Genomic DNA, 18,630 nt, shown 5'->3' on the forward strand with positions numbered 1-18,630 from the left:
TAGAATTGAATAAAAATACCGCCAAATTCTTTAAGTTTCAAGACCCTAACTGGTACTACTCAAGTTAAAAATAATTTATATCTAAAATAATAGGGTGATCCTTTAGTCAGACTGGTCACAAAGTGTAGAAATGTAGGATCTAGAGCAGGGGGACGGCACTGCGTACCGGTTGCACATTTCAGCGAGTGCTAACGACCACTGATCTAGAGGATGCTTGGCAGGTGTCCCACCAAAAAAGTCTGCTAGAAGACATAGTGATTGTCCATACAGAAATTCTGCAGGTGTTGTTCCTAGATCTTCCTTGAAGGATGATCATAGTCCTAATAAAGCATGAGGCAGAATCTGAGTGGTCTTCTGTGGTTACTGAGACATCAGTGAGGTCTCAAAGTGTCTAATGGCACCATTCAATTAAGAGTGAGGTGCTTTACGCCCAGAAGAAAAGCGAATTTACAGACAAGGGATGATTCAATCTTGGGCCACAGCTTCTGCTGTAGCATTGGAAATTCTAAAAACCTCTGGCCAACGTGAGTAATACACATCAAGCTGTATGTCGTCAGCTTACTTCTAAAACCCTGTATATCCAGTTTTTCTGGAATGTCGAAAATTATGTATATTTTCAAAGTGCATCTGTTGATAACATCTCGTTAGTATGCAAATGTTTCTATGTATATTTTATAAATAACAAAGACATAACAGTTGTTAGCTGGAATCTAAAAAGAATAAGGAGTTATTTTGCTCTCTTGTATAATTTCCTCAAATACAGTTACGAGGTTTTAAAAGTAAGCTAACGATATATTCTCCTGAGATATTGGTAGAGGTCCAATGTGCTTGAAGTACTGATTGACTAATTAATTGAAAGCTGGATGTGTATCTGTATCTTCAGACGTTGGCACGGTATACATGAGTAGGTCCACATGACAATCTTTTCTCATTCCAGGCCATAAATATCTTTTATTGAGAAGCTTTCTGATGCACACACATCTGAATGATGTTATGAAGGGCATTGGAAACTTGCTGGTCATAGCTGAGAGGGGACATAATGTGGGCAAGTTATGTTTCCCATGTCACAGTACAATGACTGATCACTCCAATAAATCCTGAGAAGTCATTTTGAAGAAGTAATTGAAGTTTCTCGTTGTTATCTTGAGCCTGAATGACAGAAATCAATCTTGGACAGAATGTCGATAGTGTCAATCTTGGACAACAAATCAGCGACAACCTTCTAGCTCCAGAGATATGACGAATGTTAGTAGAGGTCTGAGATATATGTACTCAAGCTGCTTTGTTCAGCTTCTGTTTAAAGGCAAAACGCATAATAAGTTTTTTTATTTATTTTAATTTATTGCCTCCTTCAGTCTGTGCAGTTAGATCATTTCCACTCTATATATTACCGTAAAAACTGAATGTGGTGGTGGTGGTTTACCATCTTTTATATTCCCTATAAGAAATTTGTAATGTTTAGAGCGGTCTTTGCAAAAGTTAGGAATTTTATTTTTGCTGTTAGTGAGCTTTGTTGTATTTTTTATTGTAGTGTTTCATTATAGTATAGGAAGCAAGACAGCTCTATCACTTTTTAAAACATCAGTTTTGTTTCTTCCCTAGTATTGTCTCTTCATGTTCTCATTACAGTGTCACATAGTTTTACATTTTGATATAGGCCTATCATGTGCAATATCAAATTCTACTTAGAAAATATGTAAAACATGGTCTATGAATATTTTATAGATGGAAAATAAACAGAAGTTTGGTATATAATCTGGTTGTTATGAAATAGGCTACATTTAATCTATAAGAGTTTTAAAGTAGATTAGTGTATTGAAACAAACTCTGGGACGGAAGTTTCATATTAGGATTTGTCCCTGAAAATCGGAATCTCAATCTTAACAAAACCGCCTAGAAATTAATATCACGAGACACTGATTGTAGTTTCATTTTATTCTAATAGATCTGCTCACATACCTGAAATATATCCTTCAGATGAGGACGTTTCAGATGATTTTGCTGAGAGTTTCCTCCAAGAAAGGTAAAACAGCTCATTTGTGTTTAATATGTGTTTAAATATGTATAATAACCAAGTATTCCAGTTTATTTGTCTGTTGTGAATTCATTTTATTTTTACAGTAATCCAAAGTCCTCAACAGCATCATGGAGGAAAGAAAGTTCCTTGCCTGACAAGATGTCTTTGGAAAGGTAAATGAATCAAATTTGATAGATAATAAAAAATTCCTTATAAGGAATGTACTTCTAAAACCTTCTTGAAGATTAATATTTCAGTTTGACATAGTACAGGCAGTTCTGAAGCTTGTGAGATTTTAAGTGGAAATTATACATGAATGGGGAGGAATGGTAATAAGCTAATAAATTTAGTGGTATAGGGAGACTGTTGTACCTTTGACATAGTGTACCTTTGAACACTTGGAACTTTTTTGTACTAACAATGCCATTCTGTGGTTGCCGTTGATACTAGTTTGTCAAGTAAATTCCAGAGTGTACTAGTGTTGTAGTTAGAGGTTTTTCCTCACAGCCATTTTGTCTTCGTCATCAAGTTTATGTTTTGAGCACTGAAAACGAACATTTTGTTGCCTCAGTTTTTATTTATTTGTGTCCATGCTTTGTTTAACTTCAAATATTTGATATCACAGCTTGGTTGTCTACAATATTGTGAGCAATATATTGTAATAAGTATTCTTGTTGAACCTAACCTAAACCTAGCAGTATGCTTTTTTCTAAAGCAGGCATAGTCTTGTACCTTTGAACACTATTACGTAATGTACCTCTGAATACTGTTCATAGGTACCGGTACAAGATTTAGTAAATAATTATATAGACTGTACCATCCTATCATGATAAGTTCTTAGCTGAAAAAGTAATACGCGTAATTATTCGTCACTTGAATTTTTACCAAATTTTAAGTTATTTTTATTATTGTGTATTCCACTTCAACAATGCCAAGAAGTAAAACTGGCAAAACGAGGGATCATATTGATACAGATACAATGAATGCTGTAATTGCTGCAATTACCAAGCAGACGAATATCATTGCGCAAAGCCTGCAAAGTTCATAAAGTTAAATTGGGGACTCTTGATAAACATGTTAAAAATTACAAAAACTCGAGGTCAACCACTTTCATACAATTTTCGCTGTGATACAAAGAAAGTTTTCTCTGTAGAGGAGGAGGAAGTATTGGTTGGTTATTTAAAAAACCTGTTCTAAAATGAATTTTGGCTTGAGTAAGAAATCTGCTAGAGAATTGCCATACAATTGCAAATAAAAAGAAGGCTGCATGTCAGTGGGATGTTAATGAGATAGCTGAGAAGGAGTGGATGTGTCTATTCATGAAGCGACACAAAAATAAAATCTTTTTAACAAAACCAGAGGATGTTTTGTAACAGACCGTCCACTCCCAGTTAATGCAATGCCAAATGAAAGTATGCCTAACACATCAGAAGCTACTCTGTCTGTTTAGTCAACACTATAAACACACTAGACGACTAATTCGTTATTGCAAGTTGAATTATACCTCACACATCCATCAAAACCAGTGGGAGAGGCATTAAATAGGCAAACTAGCTCTATTTCTTCAGTGGAAATTCGGTCCTACCCCAAAGCTGCCCCAAGAAGTTCTAGTAATAGAGGAAGAAAACCATGAAGAACAAGGATTAAGATAAATAGTCCTGAAATGAAGAAATAAGAATGAGGTGTGAGCAACAACAACTTAAAACAAAAGCAAAGTCAACAAACCAAAAAAAAAAGTAAGAAAGTTACGAAAAGGTTCTACAGAGTGATTCAGAAAATGACAATTTAGGAGTTATGGTTTTACAAAATAGCAACGATGGAGATGATGAAATGGTGGCTGACATTTTGCAAGATGTAAATGAATTTGAAAACGAAAGGGGGATTTCAAAGTTATAATTACGAGGTTGGTGACCTTGTGTTAGTCCAGTTTTTAAAGAAAAGAATATCCCTGATCATCACGTAGGAGAAATATTAGAATCTGATAATGTGGATACTGAATATCAGGTGAAATATTTGAAAAGGATAAAGGAAATAAATTTATCTATGGCAGTGAGGGCATTTTTGATGTTAATGAAGTAGACGTCGTTATGAAACTACCAAAACCAGTGAAATACGGTACTTCCTGACGAAAGGATGGACAACTTATTTTTGAAGTTGATATCTGGAACAGCCCTGAATTTAATTTAAAGTGATTATATGACACTGGAAATGTTATTAATTTTTTCATTTCATTTTTCAAATTAGATTACGATGACAATAGACAGACTGATGCTTTCTAGAACTTTTCCATTAATATAAACTTGTATTATGATATGTGATAAACAATTTTTCTTAAGTTTCCTTAAAAATTCACTTTAGTAACGATGTGTTCAAAGGTACACGAGGGTGTGTTCAATGGTACATGATCATCATGTACCTGTGAACAAATTTTCAAATTTTTGTTTTTCTTTGAAATTTGAAAATGTGCTGTTTAACATGCATATTAGAGACATGGTTTGATAAAGAACATGCTTTTTGTCCTATTGTATGTATTTTTAACTTGAAATAAATAAATATAAATGATTTGTGTTCAAAATAAACAAAATTGTTCAAAGGTACAACGGTCTCCCCTAAAAATAGTATGTAAAAAAATTATTGTATAGATTGTACAGTTGCATAATGATAATTTTATCTAACTTTCATACATTTAGTGACACAAATAGAATTAATGTATGGATATGGATATTTATTAATAATGGTTCACAAAAAGTCAATAAACTTAATAAATTACAATTAACATATAGGTACACGAATAGCAATTATAGCAATAAATATACATTTAATACCTCATTTTCCATCCTATATCTATTTCAATTTATGTTGGCTTTAACTTATCCTTACGTCTAGTTTTTAGTGCAAGTTTCAACCAAGCGCGTTTATTTAAAACAAAAAAGGCCTTAAAGCTTATTTACATATTACATTTAAACTCTACAATAAACAAGTGTACATCAGTCTTTCCTGTTGCTCTATTTATCGAATATTTATGTTCAATTTTCAGGTCTTATTTTACGTAATAACTTATTATTTCAAATACAAATAGGTGACAGATGTCGACATATTGTAAAGTCATCAGCCTGAAATAGCTGAATCGGTACATTCACTATGTAGGGTAATCTTTACTCTTGCAATACTTTCTTGTCAGCAGAATCGTTTGACAAGTTGCTTACATAATCAACCTCAATTCAGTTTCATCATTGTATCGCATGCACTCATTTTCGATTCATTGCTATTATGATGACTAATAAATTTATTATAAATGCATTCTTATTGAATTAAAAATATAATAATTTACCAATTTATAAAGTCAGTTATCTTTTGAACATTTACTAATTAATACAGCTATCAGAATACATTGATAACTGTATTAATTCTCTGTTTTCAATTTTTTATTTTAAAAACTTGACGTTATTCTATCTTATTTTCAAAACCTGTCTTCTTATCTTATTTAGTTAATAATTAGTTTTTCTAATTTTAGGAAAATTTAATCTTTGTTGATGCCTATCTCTTAGTAGGTAGTTTCGTTCAGTATCTATATCCTTGATTGAATTTACTTTATTTCTGTTACAGTTTCTATTTGTCATTTTACCTCTTATTAAATGTTCGTCACCTTCTTCTACTTCATCATTTGGTCTTGCAAGGCTCCTCCATATTGTAGCTCTTCCTCTTGAGCACCCTGGACTACCAACAGCCTGTGACATTCTTATTAACTGATGTTCACTTGCGCTGACCTTGCTGGTCTTACATTAAAACCAGTACTGTAATTGGGCTGGTCTCTCTAGTATTCAGTATTCGTAGTTTATAAAATAAGTTGGGGGAGGTACTAGTACTGAAAGTTTCCAACTTTCCTAAAGTGGCACGGTTACTCATTTTCCTTAAACTCTAAAAGTATTGCAACATTCAATATTAATTTAAATATTTTAAAATAGAATTTATTACAGTTACGTGTAAGAAAGATTGTTTTTTCTTTACCTTGTTATTTATTCCTTGGGCACCTAAATGGTGGTAAATCTACTCTGGAAACATAATGGGTTAGAAATGTTGAAAATAAACCAAATGATTTTCTTTCTCTTTTATTTTCTGATAATACGATAGTAATATTCACAGCTTAGTGTGATATGGTCCTCTGCTCAGTGAACGAAATTGTAATTCCAATTAGAAGTGCTCGTTTAGTGGAACATATTACGGACGTACTGCTTAATAATTTAATCGAATCCCCACTGCATGAATTTTCTCCTCTGCTCTACTTAAAATCCTAGTTCTGCTCTGGTAGACGATCAGCAAAAGATCCCAACTCTCATAAAATAAAAATGATAACAGAGCTATACCACCCTTGTCCATGTGGAAAATTTTTAAGTGTTAGGTGGGTATACTGGTTGTATTTTTGTGTCAGGTGGGCATACTGGTTGTTTTTATTTTGCAGCTAAATACTCAAGCCCTGATTAAAACACGTGAAGAAAATCTTTTGTAATTGTAAAAGTGATTTTCACGGAGATCAAAATATTACTGTAATATACTAAATTACTGATTAAATTACAAGTTGAGAAATGAACGTGGGAAGAAAGAGAAAACTTCCTGAACTAAAATAAAGCAACCACACATAACCTTAACTGTTTTTGAGCATCCAATTGTCCAATGACTAATTTGCATTAGCCGAACAAAATAGCCACTGTCACAATTTAGATTCTACCTAGACGAGTATACATTTCTAAAGGTGGCAATAGAAGTTTGAAATGCACGTGCAAACAGAGAGAGAGAGAGAAGGGAGGGGAAAGGAGATATAAGCATTTGGGGAGCACTAAGTAGATTAATCTAGAATTGGCCCAAATATAATTTACACCAATTTAAATTAATATTAATGTTAGAGGAGAAAAATTCGCTCTGGCACTGAGGATCGAACCCGGGTCCTTGGTTCTACGTACTAAGTGCTCTCACCATTGAACTTCGCCGAAATTTAAATTACTTCAAATTGTACCTACTCATCACATGGTTATTTTCCTCCATTCAGCATATATACTGTACCTTAGAAGTTGTAAATGGTTTTAAGAATTTATTGAACAAGAGACGAAAGTTTTTTTTGTATGTTGACTTCTAAGCCTACTCTTAAATTTCCATTGCTTAGAAATCTTTACTGTATTTACCTTTGAATAAGACACTCTCTTAAAATAGAGCAATTTTAAGAAATAATTAAGAAAACTCCATTTGTTACTTACTTAACTTCAAAATTCTTCCAAGTCACTACCATTGTCAAGAACTTCCTCTCTCATCATTGCACTCAGTATTAGAATACAAGTACGGTATGTAGTTGAATCGTCTTCACACAGGAAGTGATCTTTGCTTGTGCGTAACGTGTTACTGATGCCATCATACCTTTTGAATGCTTTCACAATGTTGTTCTTGTGAATCTTGTCCAGTGACATGTAATTTCATTGTTGTTTTTAAACCACTGTTTTCTTTTTAAATAACAATAAGAATAGTTGCAGGTATATGACAATGAATCCTAAATATGGGTATTACTATCATGAGAACTTTCGTTATAGAATACGTGGACTATATATATTCTTATGCTTATTTTGAAGATAAAAAAATTCGGCATCTTATTCATCAGAAAAATTCTATAAATAGACCTAGATTTGATTAAAAGATTCGGTCAAAACTTTGGGACCAAGTATATGGCTTCTAAGGGGACAACTTTTGAGTGGAAATTCATAACAACCAGAGTCATTTTGAGGCCTTTTAGACCCCTAGATACTGCTATACATAAAACTTCATTACTCACCTATGTAGCCTACATCAACCATCTTGTTCAAACATTTGTGGCACCTGCTTAACAGATGACGCATCACTCGCTATAGTTTCTTTTGGAAATAGAGGCAAAGTTTTTCAAGATGCTATTTTTCAATTCTACCAGAATACTGGCATTTACCTATAGATTACCGGTATTTGTATTTTTTGTATACACTTTGTTTCAAAGTTCCCTAGAAATAAAGGTCATGGGGGTTAGGTCGGGAGATCAAGGGTGCCATACATTCCTACTGATAATTCTACCCTCAGATATTGTATGAAGTTCGTTCATAGAATAGTCAGCTTCATGTGATATTGCAAAATCCTGTTGGAGAAGTGGCAAAAGTACGCTTCCTCTCCTTAACTCACAAAAAAAGGGGCGCAAAACTATATTCACATGTGTTCGGGCATTAGTAGTTTGTTAAGAAATGGAGCTATTATCTTCTCATCACTCGTAGTGCACCACACTCCTATTTTCACATCATGGGTGACTCTAAACGAAGGAAGTTGAATTTTTCGGAGCTCCAATACATGTTGTTTTGGGTGAATCCCTACTATCCAACCAAAATGGAACATGTGCCGGTGCTACATGTTCACTTTTCTCATTTTATAAATCTGTAGGTTATGAAACTACACATTTTTATTGAGAAGTTGAAGCCATCTATTCGACACTTAAAAATCTGTTGTACTGCAGCTCTTATTTTGAACAAGTTGTTATATTTAATGATTCTGAAGCAGCTATTACTGTTATAACAACCAGTCTCTCACCTTAAAGTAAAATAAATATAACTGATTGTTGGAAAATTGTACATCATCTGATGAAGCATAACAAAAGATAGATTTTTGCTATGGGTACTGATACATTGTGGATTATCTGGTAAAGAAGCTGCTGACTGTCTTGCTAAGAAGGGAAGTAAAATCTTTCAAAAACCTCATGCCAACTTTATCATTTTCAACAGTTGAAAGATTAATCAACTCAAAATATCAAGATACATTTCACACCATTTCCTTGAAATTTCAAATACCTAATGAAATCTGGGAATGTCTCAGTGTACAACAAAAGTATAATTCCTGAGTAGGCCTATCCAAGGAAAAGTGCAGTTGTATTCTTCCGATTACTTACAGGACATGATTGTTCGTCAAAACAATTGAATAAAATTGGAATTTTTTCTTCACCACTTTGTCCGGTTTGCAGTCTTCAGAAAGAAATTAATCAGAATCATCTTCAGTGATGTCCAGCCCTTTCCTTTAAACCAATTGTGTGTGAGAAATATTGGAAGCAGTGGAGATCTTTATTGGCAAGAACTTAGCATTAGTAAACATCATCATATTCATGGAAATGAAACTGATCCTCATGCGAAAACAGAGAGAGATTAAGATCAATTTCGCCATTGTGCATTCCACTTAAAATCCACACACAAAATCTACGCCTGATTCTGATTACAGGATCACTGAATCGTAGTTTTTGCACCACTGTAAGTGTGTATGGTTTTAACCTCAGTAGTTTTGTAGAACTGTAAGACATACCTGTTTCCAGTGAAAGATGATGGAACAATACATATATATTTTTTAATTTTCCAAGTGATGTTGAGTATCATCCGCACTTCCCTTTGGTAAGTGAGGACAGTACGCCTCCTTTTGCATTTCTTGTCTGGAACACTTTCTCTCTCCCGGAATTTATTCACAAGGTCATGGAACATTGAACGATTTGGAACATTCTTTCTTTATATCATCTTTGAACTTCACAGGCCAAATTTATTAACGTATAGTTATTGTTCATAAATTGTTGTTGTGCAGTACTATATCTGTGTGATATTTTAAGCTAAAACAGACTACAACTAGTATCATCGTGGGTTTCACTCAGACTCACAGACCTTTGCTGAGACTACAAGTGATAGATCTATGTATGCTACATAAATGCTTACCAATAGCAATGTTGTTCTGTTCCAGCCGGGAGATAATTCATTCACCCAGTAGCATCAAATGTGTTTAAAGTGTGATGAATTTCAAATGCAAACACACTCTACTTTGATATTGTTGTGAATACAATTTAATCTTATGCAGAATAATTATGAACATGCAAGTCAAGAAGGATATTCTAAATTATTTCAGCTATGCACAATCATTAGTGAGAGAGGAACAGAGGTTAAGGGTATTCGAGAATAAAGTGCTTATGAAAATATTTGGGGCTAAGAGGGATGAAATTACAGGAGAGTGGAGAAAGTTACACAATGCAGAACTACACGCATTGTATTCTTCACCTGACATAATTAGGAACATTAAATCCAGACATTTGAGTTGGGCACGGCATGTAGCACATATGGGTGAAACCAGAAATATGTATAGAGTGCTAGTTGGAAAACCTGAGGGAAAAAGACCTTTGGGGAGGTCGAGAGGTAGATGGGAGGATAATATTAAAATGAATTTGAGGAAATTGGGATATACTGCTAGGGACTGAATTAATCTTGTTCAGGATAGGGGCCGATGGTAGGATTATGTGAGGGTGGCAATGAACCTCCGGGTTCTGTAAAAGCCATTTGTAAGTAAGTATGCGCAATCATTAGAGTCCACAAAATAGTAATGACTGTGGACTTGGCAGTTGCAGTGGAAGGATGGTGGCTGTAGTGGTAGTGTTTATTTAACGATGTCATCAACTGCAGAGGTTATTGTGTCGAGTTCGCTAAGTAGTTTAGGTGTAGGGGAGAGTTGGGTAGTATCGGACATCAGGTAATATCGGAAAGTGCGTTTCTTTCATCTACCACCAGATGGTAGCACCTGAATAACATGATTACGTTTCTCTATGCGACAGCACAGAAACGTAACCATGTCATTCAGGTAATATCATCTGGTGGTAAATGAAAGAAACTCACTGTCCCATATTACCCGATGTCCGATACTACCCAACTCTCCCCTAATAGTATTTATGGGCTCACAGTACTGGTACCTCAGGTAGAATATGACGACATGGATTCTTATTCAGAAGTTGTTATGTTTAGAGCCGTAAATGAAATTTGAATGGCCCTGTATTTATATGTAATCTTGGAATTCATTTCTTATTCAGGAACCCAACGAAGAGTTATGGTTCGCAAGCTTCTTTGTGGCATTCAACAACAGAAAAAATTTCTGCACCTGGACGAAGGTAATTTTGACATTCTAATTATGTAGTGACACCCTTCACTCTTCTCAACTCCTTAGATACTGAAACTAGTATTTCGCAATACCTGTCTTGCAAGGAGTGCATAAACTGTTACACTTCTCAAGAACATGTTCACATTTAGCAGTCAAGTCAAAAATTGAAAACACCAATATCAGACAGAGCAAAAATACATACAATTTTAGAGCAATGATAACAATGAAAATATTTTTAAAATGTTGTAGGAATGTGTCTGTCTCATCAGAGCGCCTTTGTTTATGAATTGTGGTTGTTCGAAAATTAATTATATGTTGATATTTTCTTTTTGAGCATATTTACGCCTACAGCATATTAAAACTAGGGTGTAAAGAAAGTTTGGGTATTTGTTTTGGTCTGTAACGCTACTGTTTAAAAGATAACACAATTACAGTATCTTGTAATTATTTTATGAAGAGTTCATACCAAAATACACAAATCTGCAGTTACAATTAAATTTGATGCCAGGTACCTTACTAAGTTAATACAGAAATCAGACCAGAATATCCACTGTAATTCATTTTATTGTTGAACGACTGAATATTTTAGATAGACTTCGTTATTGACGACATCAGAATGAACTGATTTTTAGTTGCCAATGACAAATTGTTACAACAAAGAAAGTTGGACCAACAGATTGCAAATGATTGCATATACAAAGCGAAAGTAATATAACTGTGCAGATTTTAACAGCTTATTCCTTGGATAGAGTACAAAAAAATTGTAATACCATATTAGTCCCAAATGAATACTTTTCTCAGAAAAAAAATAATTTTCCCCTGAATGTTAACATTGTTTTACTCGATAAGTACACTATCCATACAATTCTGATTTTTACTTTATCATTAGAGAAAATGATAAGGAATAATTTATCCTTTTGAATTTTTTCAATAAAATGAATGGTTTTCTTGCTAATTAAATAAAAGCACGTACCGGTATCATTATTTCCTGCCATTAGGAAGTCTAGCAAACCTACTGGAGTGACTAAAGGACAGAACTCAGCTGTTCAAACCGAATGCGTGTGTGCTTTTGTGCCTGAGCTGGTGATGTGCTGTTGCCAAACTAGCAGACTTTCAGCCTGATTTTCTAATTAACTATGCATAGGTTTTTTTTATTATTTTAATATATTCAATTGCCTTCTTTAATCTTCACAGTTATGTCACATCCACTCTGTATAGATCATAAAACATATCAAGGAGTTATAATTTAACAATATCAGTATTAAAAACCGAAACATTGTCTTCTATTGGGATGCTACATACAATATCAGAAATAAGACTCATATATAATTAAATAAGTAACTCCGCTATTCATAGACATTTCGCTAGCCCGTGCTATGAGCGTGCTAAACTAGCCCCGGCTGTCGACTGGTTACTTGTACAGGGTTCATATTATATCATATCGCTAACACTGGTTTATGAATACGAAAAACGTTAGTTTGCTGATCATCCACCGGAAGCCTACGCTAAGAATGTCTATGAGTAGTATCCAAAATATCTTTAATGAGAGATCTAGATATAAAAAGAATAAAATGAAACATTAACAGATATATACATCTTGATTACACAACTTTTAACACTGTATCACTTCGGAATATGTATGATAAGAACTTTCTTGTGTTAAATATTATTAACGTACCTTGTTAACATGTTTCGACCTATTTTCGGTCATCTTCGGAACTGGTCGTTGTTGGTCTTGGCGCCTCTTGTTTCTTGTGTGGGTGCGTTCGTAGTGTAGAGTCAAAGAGTGTATGTGTTTTGAAATTAAGTTGTATGTTGAGAATATCGTTGGGGTGTGTTTTCGTGTGTCTGTATATTTCATATTGTTCTAGTGTGTTGAGTTTCTGGCTTTTTGGTTGGATGTGCAGTATTTCCATGTCTGTGTTGATGTCTCTGTAGGTGTGGTTGGCATTTGTGATGTGTTCTGCATATGTTGAGGTGTTTTGTAATTTTGTTATGGCTATGATGTGTTCTTTGTAATGTGTTTGAAATGATCTGCCTGTCGGTCCTATGTAGAAGTTGTTGCAGGTGTTACATTTGAATTTGTATACGCCTGTATGGTTGTATTTGTTTGTTTGTGTTGTTTGTGTGTTGAGATGTTTTTGTAGAGTGTTATTTGTTCTGTATGCGATGTTGTAGTTTAATTTCTTGAATGAGGTTGCAATTTTATGTGTGTTTTTGTTTTCGTATGTTAGTTTGATGTATTTTTTTGTGTTCTTGTGTTTGTGTTGTATTCTTCTTTTTTTGTGGTTTTGTTTTGTCTTACGTATTATGTTGTTTATTATGTTGGGGTTGTATCCGTTTTCTTGTGCTATGTATTTGATTGTGTTTAGCTCTTCGTTGTAATCCTGTTGGTTCATTGGTATGTTGATTAGTCTGTGTAGCATTGTTCGGAATGCAGCTTGTTTGTGTTGTGTGGGGTGGTTGGATATGTTGTGTATGTGTGTTGTTGTAGGTTTTCTGTATACTTTGAATGTGTGTTTGTTGTCTACTTTTGTTATTGTGATGTCTAGAAAATGTATGGATTTGTTGTTTTCAATTTCTAATGTGTAGTGTAGCTTTGGGTGTATTTTGTTTATGTGTTGATGCATGTTTTGGATCTGTCTTTTGTTTCCTTTGTATAGTATTAGTATGTCATCTACGTATCTATGCCAATATATGATGTTATCTGCGTGTTTGTTGTTATCTTTGTTTAGTATGTATGTCTGTTCTATGTGGTGTAAAAATATTTCTGCTAGTATGCTGGAAATGGGTGATCTTTGACTCTACACTACGAACGCACCCACACAGGAAACGAGGCACCAAGACCAACAACGACCAGTTCCGAAGATGACCGAAAATAGGTCGAAACATGTTAACAAGGTACGTTAATAATATTTAACACAAGAAAGTTCTTATCATACATATTCCGAATTAACAGATAGCTAAAGTCTTTAACTTAAAGATTAAGGTAAGTTAAGGGTAGAGACGCAATTGAAATTACATGAACAGTGATGTCTCAATTTAGATAAATGGCTCTGAGTGATGGATATTCACAAAATCTAATAAAAAATCATAGCATATTTTCTCGTTATGTTTTACGAGTTTCATAAAAATTCAGTTCTTTTTCTTGTTACCAATGTTTTCTTATTTGTAGTTCGAACTAGCATTCAAAAGACTAACATAAATTAAATCGTGAATCCAAATAAGAAAACAACAGAAAAAAATAAATGTTTTGTTTTAACCAAGTGTGGAAAGAACTCTAAAATTTATGAAGATCATAGAGACTCTTACCAATATGTTGTGAGAGTTTGACTTAGCAAGGAGCAAAGCATAAAAGTGAAAAAGATGCTCTGTCCTTTATTCTGAGATTCTACGGGGCAAAGGAGAAAATCCTGACATAGTTTCTTAAAATTAAGGCGAAAATCTCGAACAAGGGTCCTTATCAGGGTCCTTATCAGAGAAGTAAATTTTTTTCATTATGTTACTGAAAAAAATTTCAATGAAAGCACTGGAAACTTCCAAAAAAAAAAAAAAAAAAAAAAAAAATCCATGATCCCAGGACTTTCTCATGGCCTTGGAGCTATATTTTTATCATTTTATCGAAACTTCTGCATACACAACTTTAATTAAAGGGTTGTAAGATAAATAAATTGTATCATATACTTCGAAGAATAATAGACCTGAATTGAGACTGCTTCTGGAGGAGGTTTGTGCCTTCCTGGGTGTGTTGTATTTTAGGGAAATTTTAAAATTAGATGAAGATTTTGAATTCAGTACTAGAGTCGTGCACAACCAATTACGAAAAATATAAATTATATATTGCTATTGAACATCTTGCGCTCTACTCAGTATACAAAGCTCTTCCATCTCGTGAAGTGTATCAGTGTTCAGTTTAACGAATATTGGAGTTGTTTCTCATTATTTGTGGATGGATGGCAAAGGCAAACCACATTGAGCCATGCAGGAGTTCCAAGACTCCTTGCAAGAACGCGATTATCATCATGTAGGCCTATTATTTAATTAATTCTTTCTCTCTCACTACATTCAATCAATCATCCATTGATCCATTCATCAATTAACCAATTTTGTACTCTGTAGTAACTGTGCATACTGTCTATTCTTCTGTCCCTTCCTTCCTCTTTGTCTTTGGAAAAAAAATATATATAAGCCTATTAAGATGACCATATTTCATTTGAATTAAAAGCAGGAAACCTGAGGGAGAGACTAAAATATTATTTGCCAAGTCTTGTCTAACTATTGTCAGCCACCGGCACAGCTGAGTCGGCTGAGATGCTTACCTGCTGATCTGAAGTTGCGCTCCGGCATGGGTTCAACTCCCGGTTGGACTGATTGGGTTTTTCCGAGATTTTCCCCAACTGTAAGGCGAATGTCACGTAATCTATGGGGAATTCTCAGCCTCATCTCGCCAAATACCATCTCACTATAACCAGTTCCATTGATGCTACATAATACAGTAGTTTATACAGCGTCGTTAAATAACCAACTAAAAAAACTGTTGTCCGAATTTATCAGTTGTCAAGAAAGAAAATGCATTTTGAACAGTGACATTAGAACATGATAGAGACATTGATTTACTAACAGAAACCTTTGTTTTGAACATATGAAGTGTTAGTGAAAGTGTTTGCACCTATTTGTATGTATTTTGATTCCAGAAAGCAATCATTTCTTTATTAGAAAAAATATATGTCGCCTTTTTGATCAAATAATAAAATCAACATATTTTACTTATACATTTGCACTTAGCAACAATGTTTCATTCTATTTTCAGTTAAGAGATATTGGTCGTTGATTGCCTGCCCATTTAATCTGTTAACTTATCCAAATAATACCTAAGAGCAGTGTCAAAGAAATATACTGGGTGAGTAGATTATTTCCTTACCAAGAAGTGGTAATTTGACTGTCAGCCGATGTACTACCACATGCAGGCTACAGAGAGCGTGATATTGGTGGTTTGAAAATCCGCAGATTATTTGTTGGTAATGTTTGCCAAACCGGTAACTAATTATAGATATACTGTAAAATCAGTTTCTAACATTTCTGCCCATTTTACGTTAAATTCTTATGTACTTAGATTTACTAACTTCTTCTCACTACAATATTAATTCCGGATATAATTTGATTTACATAATAACCACCTCAGCTGATTTCACTGAAGTCATAATTAGTTACCGGATTAGCGAGCATTACCTTACATGTAATTTAAAATAACTTATTACAGGTCATCTTCTAAGGAAGTGATATGGTCTGATCATCTGGAAATAAAATTGTCTTGGAATCATTAAATATAAAATGTTTCAATTCCATTTAGTGATTTTGGACAAAGTCATTAATATACAAATTAAGAAGTGGATGTTGTAGTCTGACTCCATAGTAATATTTACGTGGTCTTTTTTGCTATATCTATAATGATTTTTATACTTACTTACTTGTGGCTTTTAAGGAACCCGAAGGTTCATTGCCACCCTCACATAAGCCCGCCCTCGGTCCCTATCCTGATCAAGATTAATCCAATCTCTACAATCATATCCCACCTCCCTCAAATCCATTTTAATATTATCCTTCCATCTATGTCTCGGCCTCCCCAAAGGTCTTTTCCCCTCTCGCCTCCCAACCAACACACTATATGCATTTCTAGATTCCCCCATACGTGCTACATGCCCTGCCCATCTCAAACGTCTAGATTTAATGTTCCTAATTATGTTAGGTGAAGAATACAATGCGTGCAGTTCTGAATTGTGTGACTTTCTCCATTCTCCTGTAACTTCATCCCTCTTAGCCCCCTATATTTTCCTAAGCACCTTATTCTCAAACACTCTTAATCTCTGTTCCTCTCTCAAATTGAGAGTCCAAGTTTCACAATCATACAGAACAACCGGTAATATAACTTCTAACATTCAGGTTTTTGAGGGCAGACTGGATGACAAAAGCTTCTTAACCGAATAATAACAGGTATTGCCCATATTTATTCTGCGTTTAATTTCTTTCTGACTGTCATTTGTATTTGTATAATGATTTTTATTCATGTAAAAACTCTGTATTGTTCTACGTTTTGCACAATTTCTTTATGTAATATTTTCCATAATTTGTATTTTCTGACTCTGTCAGATGTCTTTACACAATCTATAAAGTGTTATGAATTAAACTAATGTTAATTTCGAAATATATAATTTATTTTTTTCACGTGTTAAAACTAGGTTACCTTGTTGACTAGTTTCAGGCTGTTGTAGGCTATCCTCAGACCTGGTTGGTCTTGGTTTTCGCGCCTTCTGATTGTTCTTTCTGTGGGAGTGTGTTTGTGTAGTGTAATGTGGAGTCAAACACACTCCCACAGGAAGCACAATCAGAAGGCGAAAACCAAGACCACCCAGTTCTGAGGATAGTTTACAACAGACTGAAACTAGTCAACAAGGTAACCTAGTTTTAACACGTGAAAGAAAGAAATGTTATATTCCGGAGTGATATAGTGTTAAAAGTTGTGTAATCAAGATGTATAATGTTAATTGCCTGTGTTTTTAATTAATTTTAGATGACAGTAACTTATGCAGTATATACAATCGGAACAAGGCCTCTTAGTTATTGCTGCTTGCAGGTTTTGGTAAAACTCTGTTCATTCCTCTTCTGGCCTGTATCCTATTGATATCCTTGCTCATATTTTAGATGCAGAAGCACTTTAACAACACTTTGAACTACAGAGGTTATTCAGTGTCGAAATTCAGTGTGAGCGAGAAATGGCCGACAAAGTTTGCTTGGAACCCAATATCAGACAGGGACAGAGTTCTTTTATGTGCTACAGATCTACGAACAGGATGCAGCCATGCTAAGGATTTTATTACACTTTAAAATCCGCCGCCTTTGGCTGGAACCCATGAATCTCCAACCCAACAGCTAGCATGGTGACTATGAGACCATCGAGGACAACTGCATTCGTTTATGAATTCATAACTGAAAATTCCACAATTTGTAATAAAATTTATTATCAATATTTAATAGGTATTATTACACTTGCTACTGTTCTTTTACTTTATGGTACTCCACTAATTTCACTGTTTATAATCATATTGTATAATGATGTAATTTGAGTCTTTTAATGTTTTCTTTGTTTCAGAAATAATTACTGTACTATCTACTTATTTTCATACCCTCAATTTCCTATTCCAGATACATTTTCTTATTCAATAGTCCTCTAACGTTCCAAAGAACTAGTTTTAGAATTTATGCTATTTCTAAATCTTCATTTCTATTCTCAGCTTTAGTCGTTACCTGTTCAATCTATCAGTTATCTCTATGAGAACTACTAGTCAAGTGAATATACCGTATATTGGACACATGGCTTGCATCAGAGGATGAGATGTCTGATGGGTATACCATTTTCAGACTTAAAGTGTGTTTAAAACGAAACAACAGAACATGGCAGTTTACTATCAGTTCCAAATACTTTTTAATTAGCAAAAACTAATTATTTATACAGAATTATGGCTCCAATCAATACTATCATCAGACAACATTTTTGGACTTCACAAGATGTAGACACACTTTTCTTAAATTTTAGGTGTTGATTTGGACCTGCTCTCAGCCAAGTGTTCGATTCCCACTTGGTCTGATTACTCGGTTGGTTTTTTCCC

General features: G+C 34.2%; 1 protein-coding gene across 1 annotated transcript in view; it reads left to right on the forward strand.

Annotated features, from left to right (window-relative positions):
• Window positions 1-18,630, forward strand: part of LOC138713583 (uncharacterized) — a 111,977-nt gene that overhangs the window by 15,286 nt on the left and 78,061 nt on the right. Inside the window, exons 3-5 of the mRNA XM_069845771.1 lie at window positions 1,946-2,023; window positions 2,122-2,190; window positions 10,899-10,976. Of these exons, the coding sequence (XP_069701872.1) occupies window positions 1,946-2,023; window positions 2,122-2,190; window positions 10,899-10,976 (225 nt within the window). The remainder of the gene's footprint in view (window positions 1-1,945; window positions 2,024-2,121; window positions 2,191-10,898; window positions 10,977-18,630) is intronic.

Source organism: Periplaneta americana, chromosome 14 (genome assembly GCF_040183065.1).
Source record: "Periplaneta americana isolate PAMFEO1 chromosome 14, P.americana_PAMFEO1_priV1, whole genome shotgun sequence".
In the NCBI taxonomy this organism is placed as follows: Eukaryota; Metazoa; Arthropoda; class Insecta; order Blattodea; family Blattidae; genus Periplaneta; species Periplaneta americana.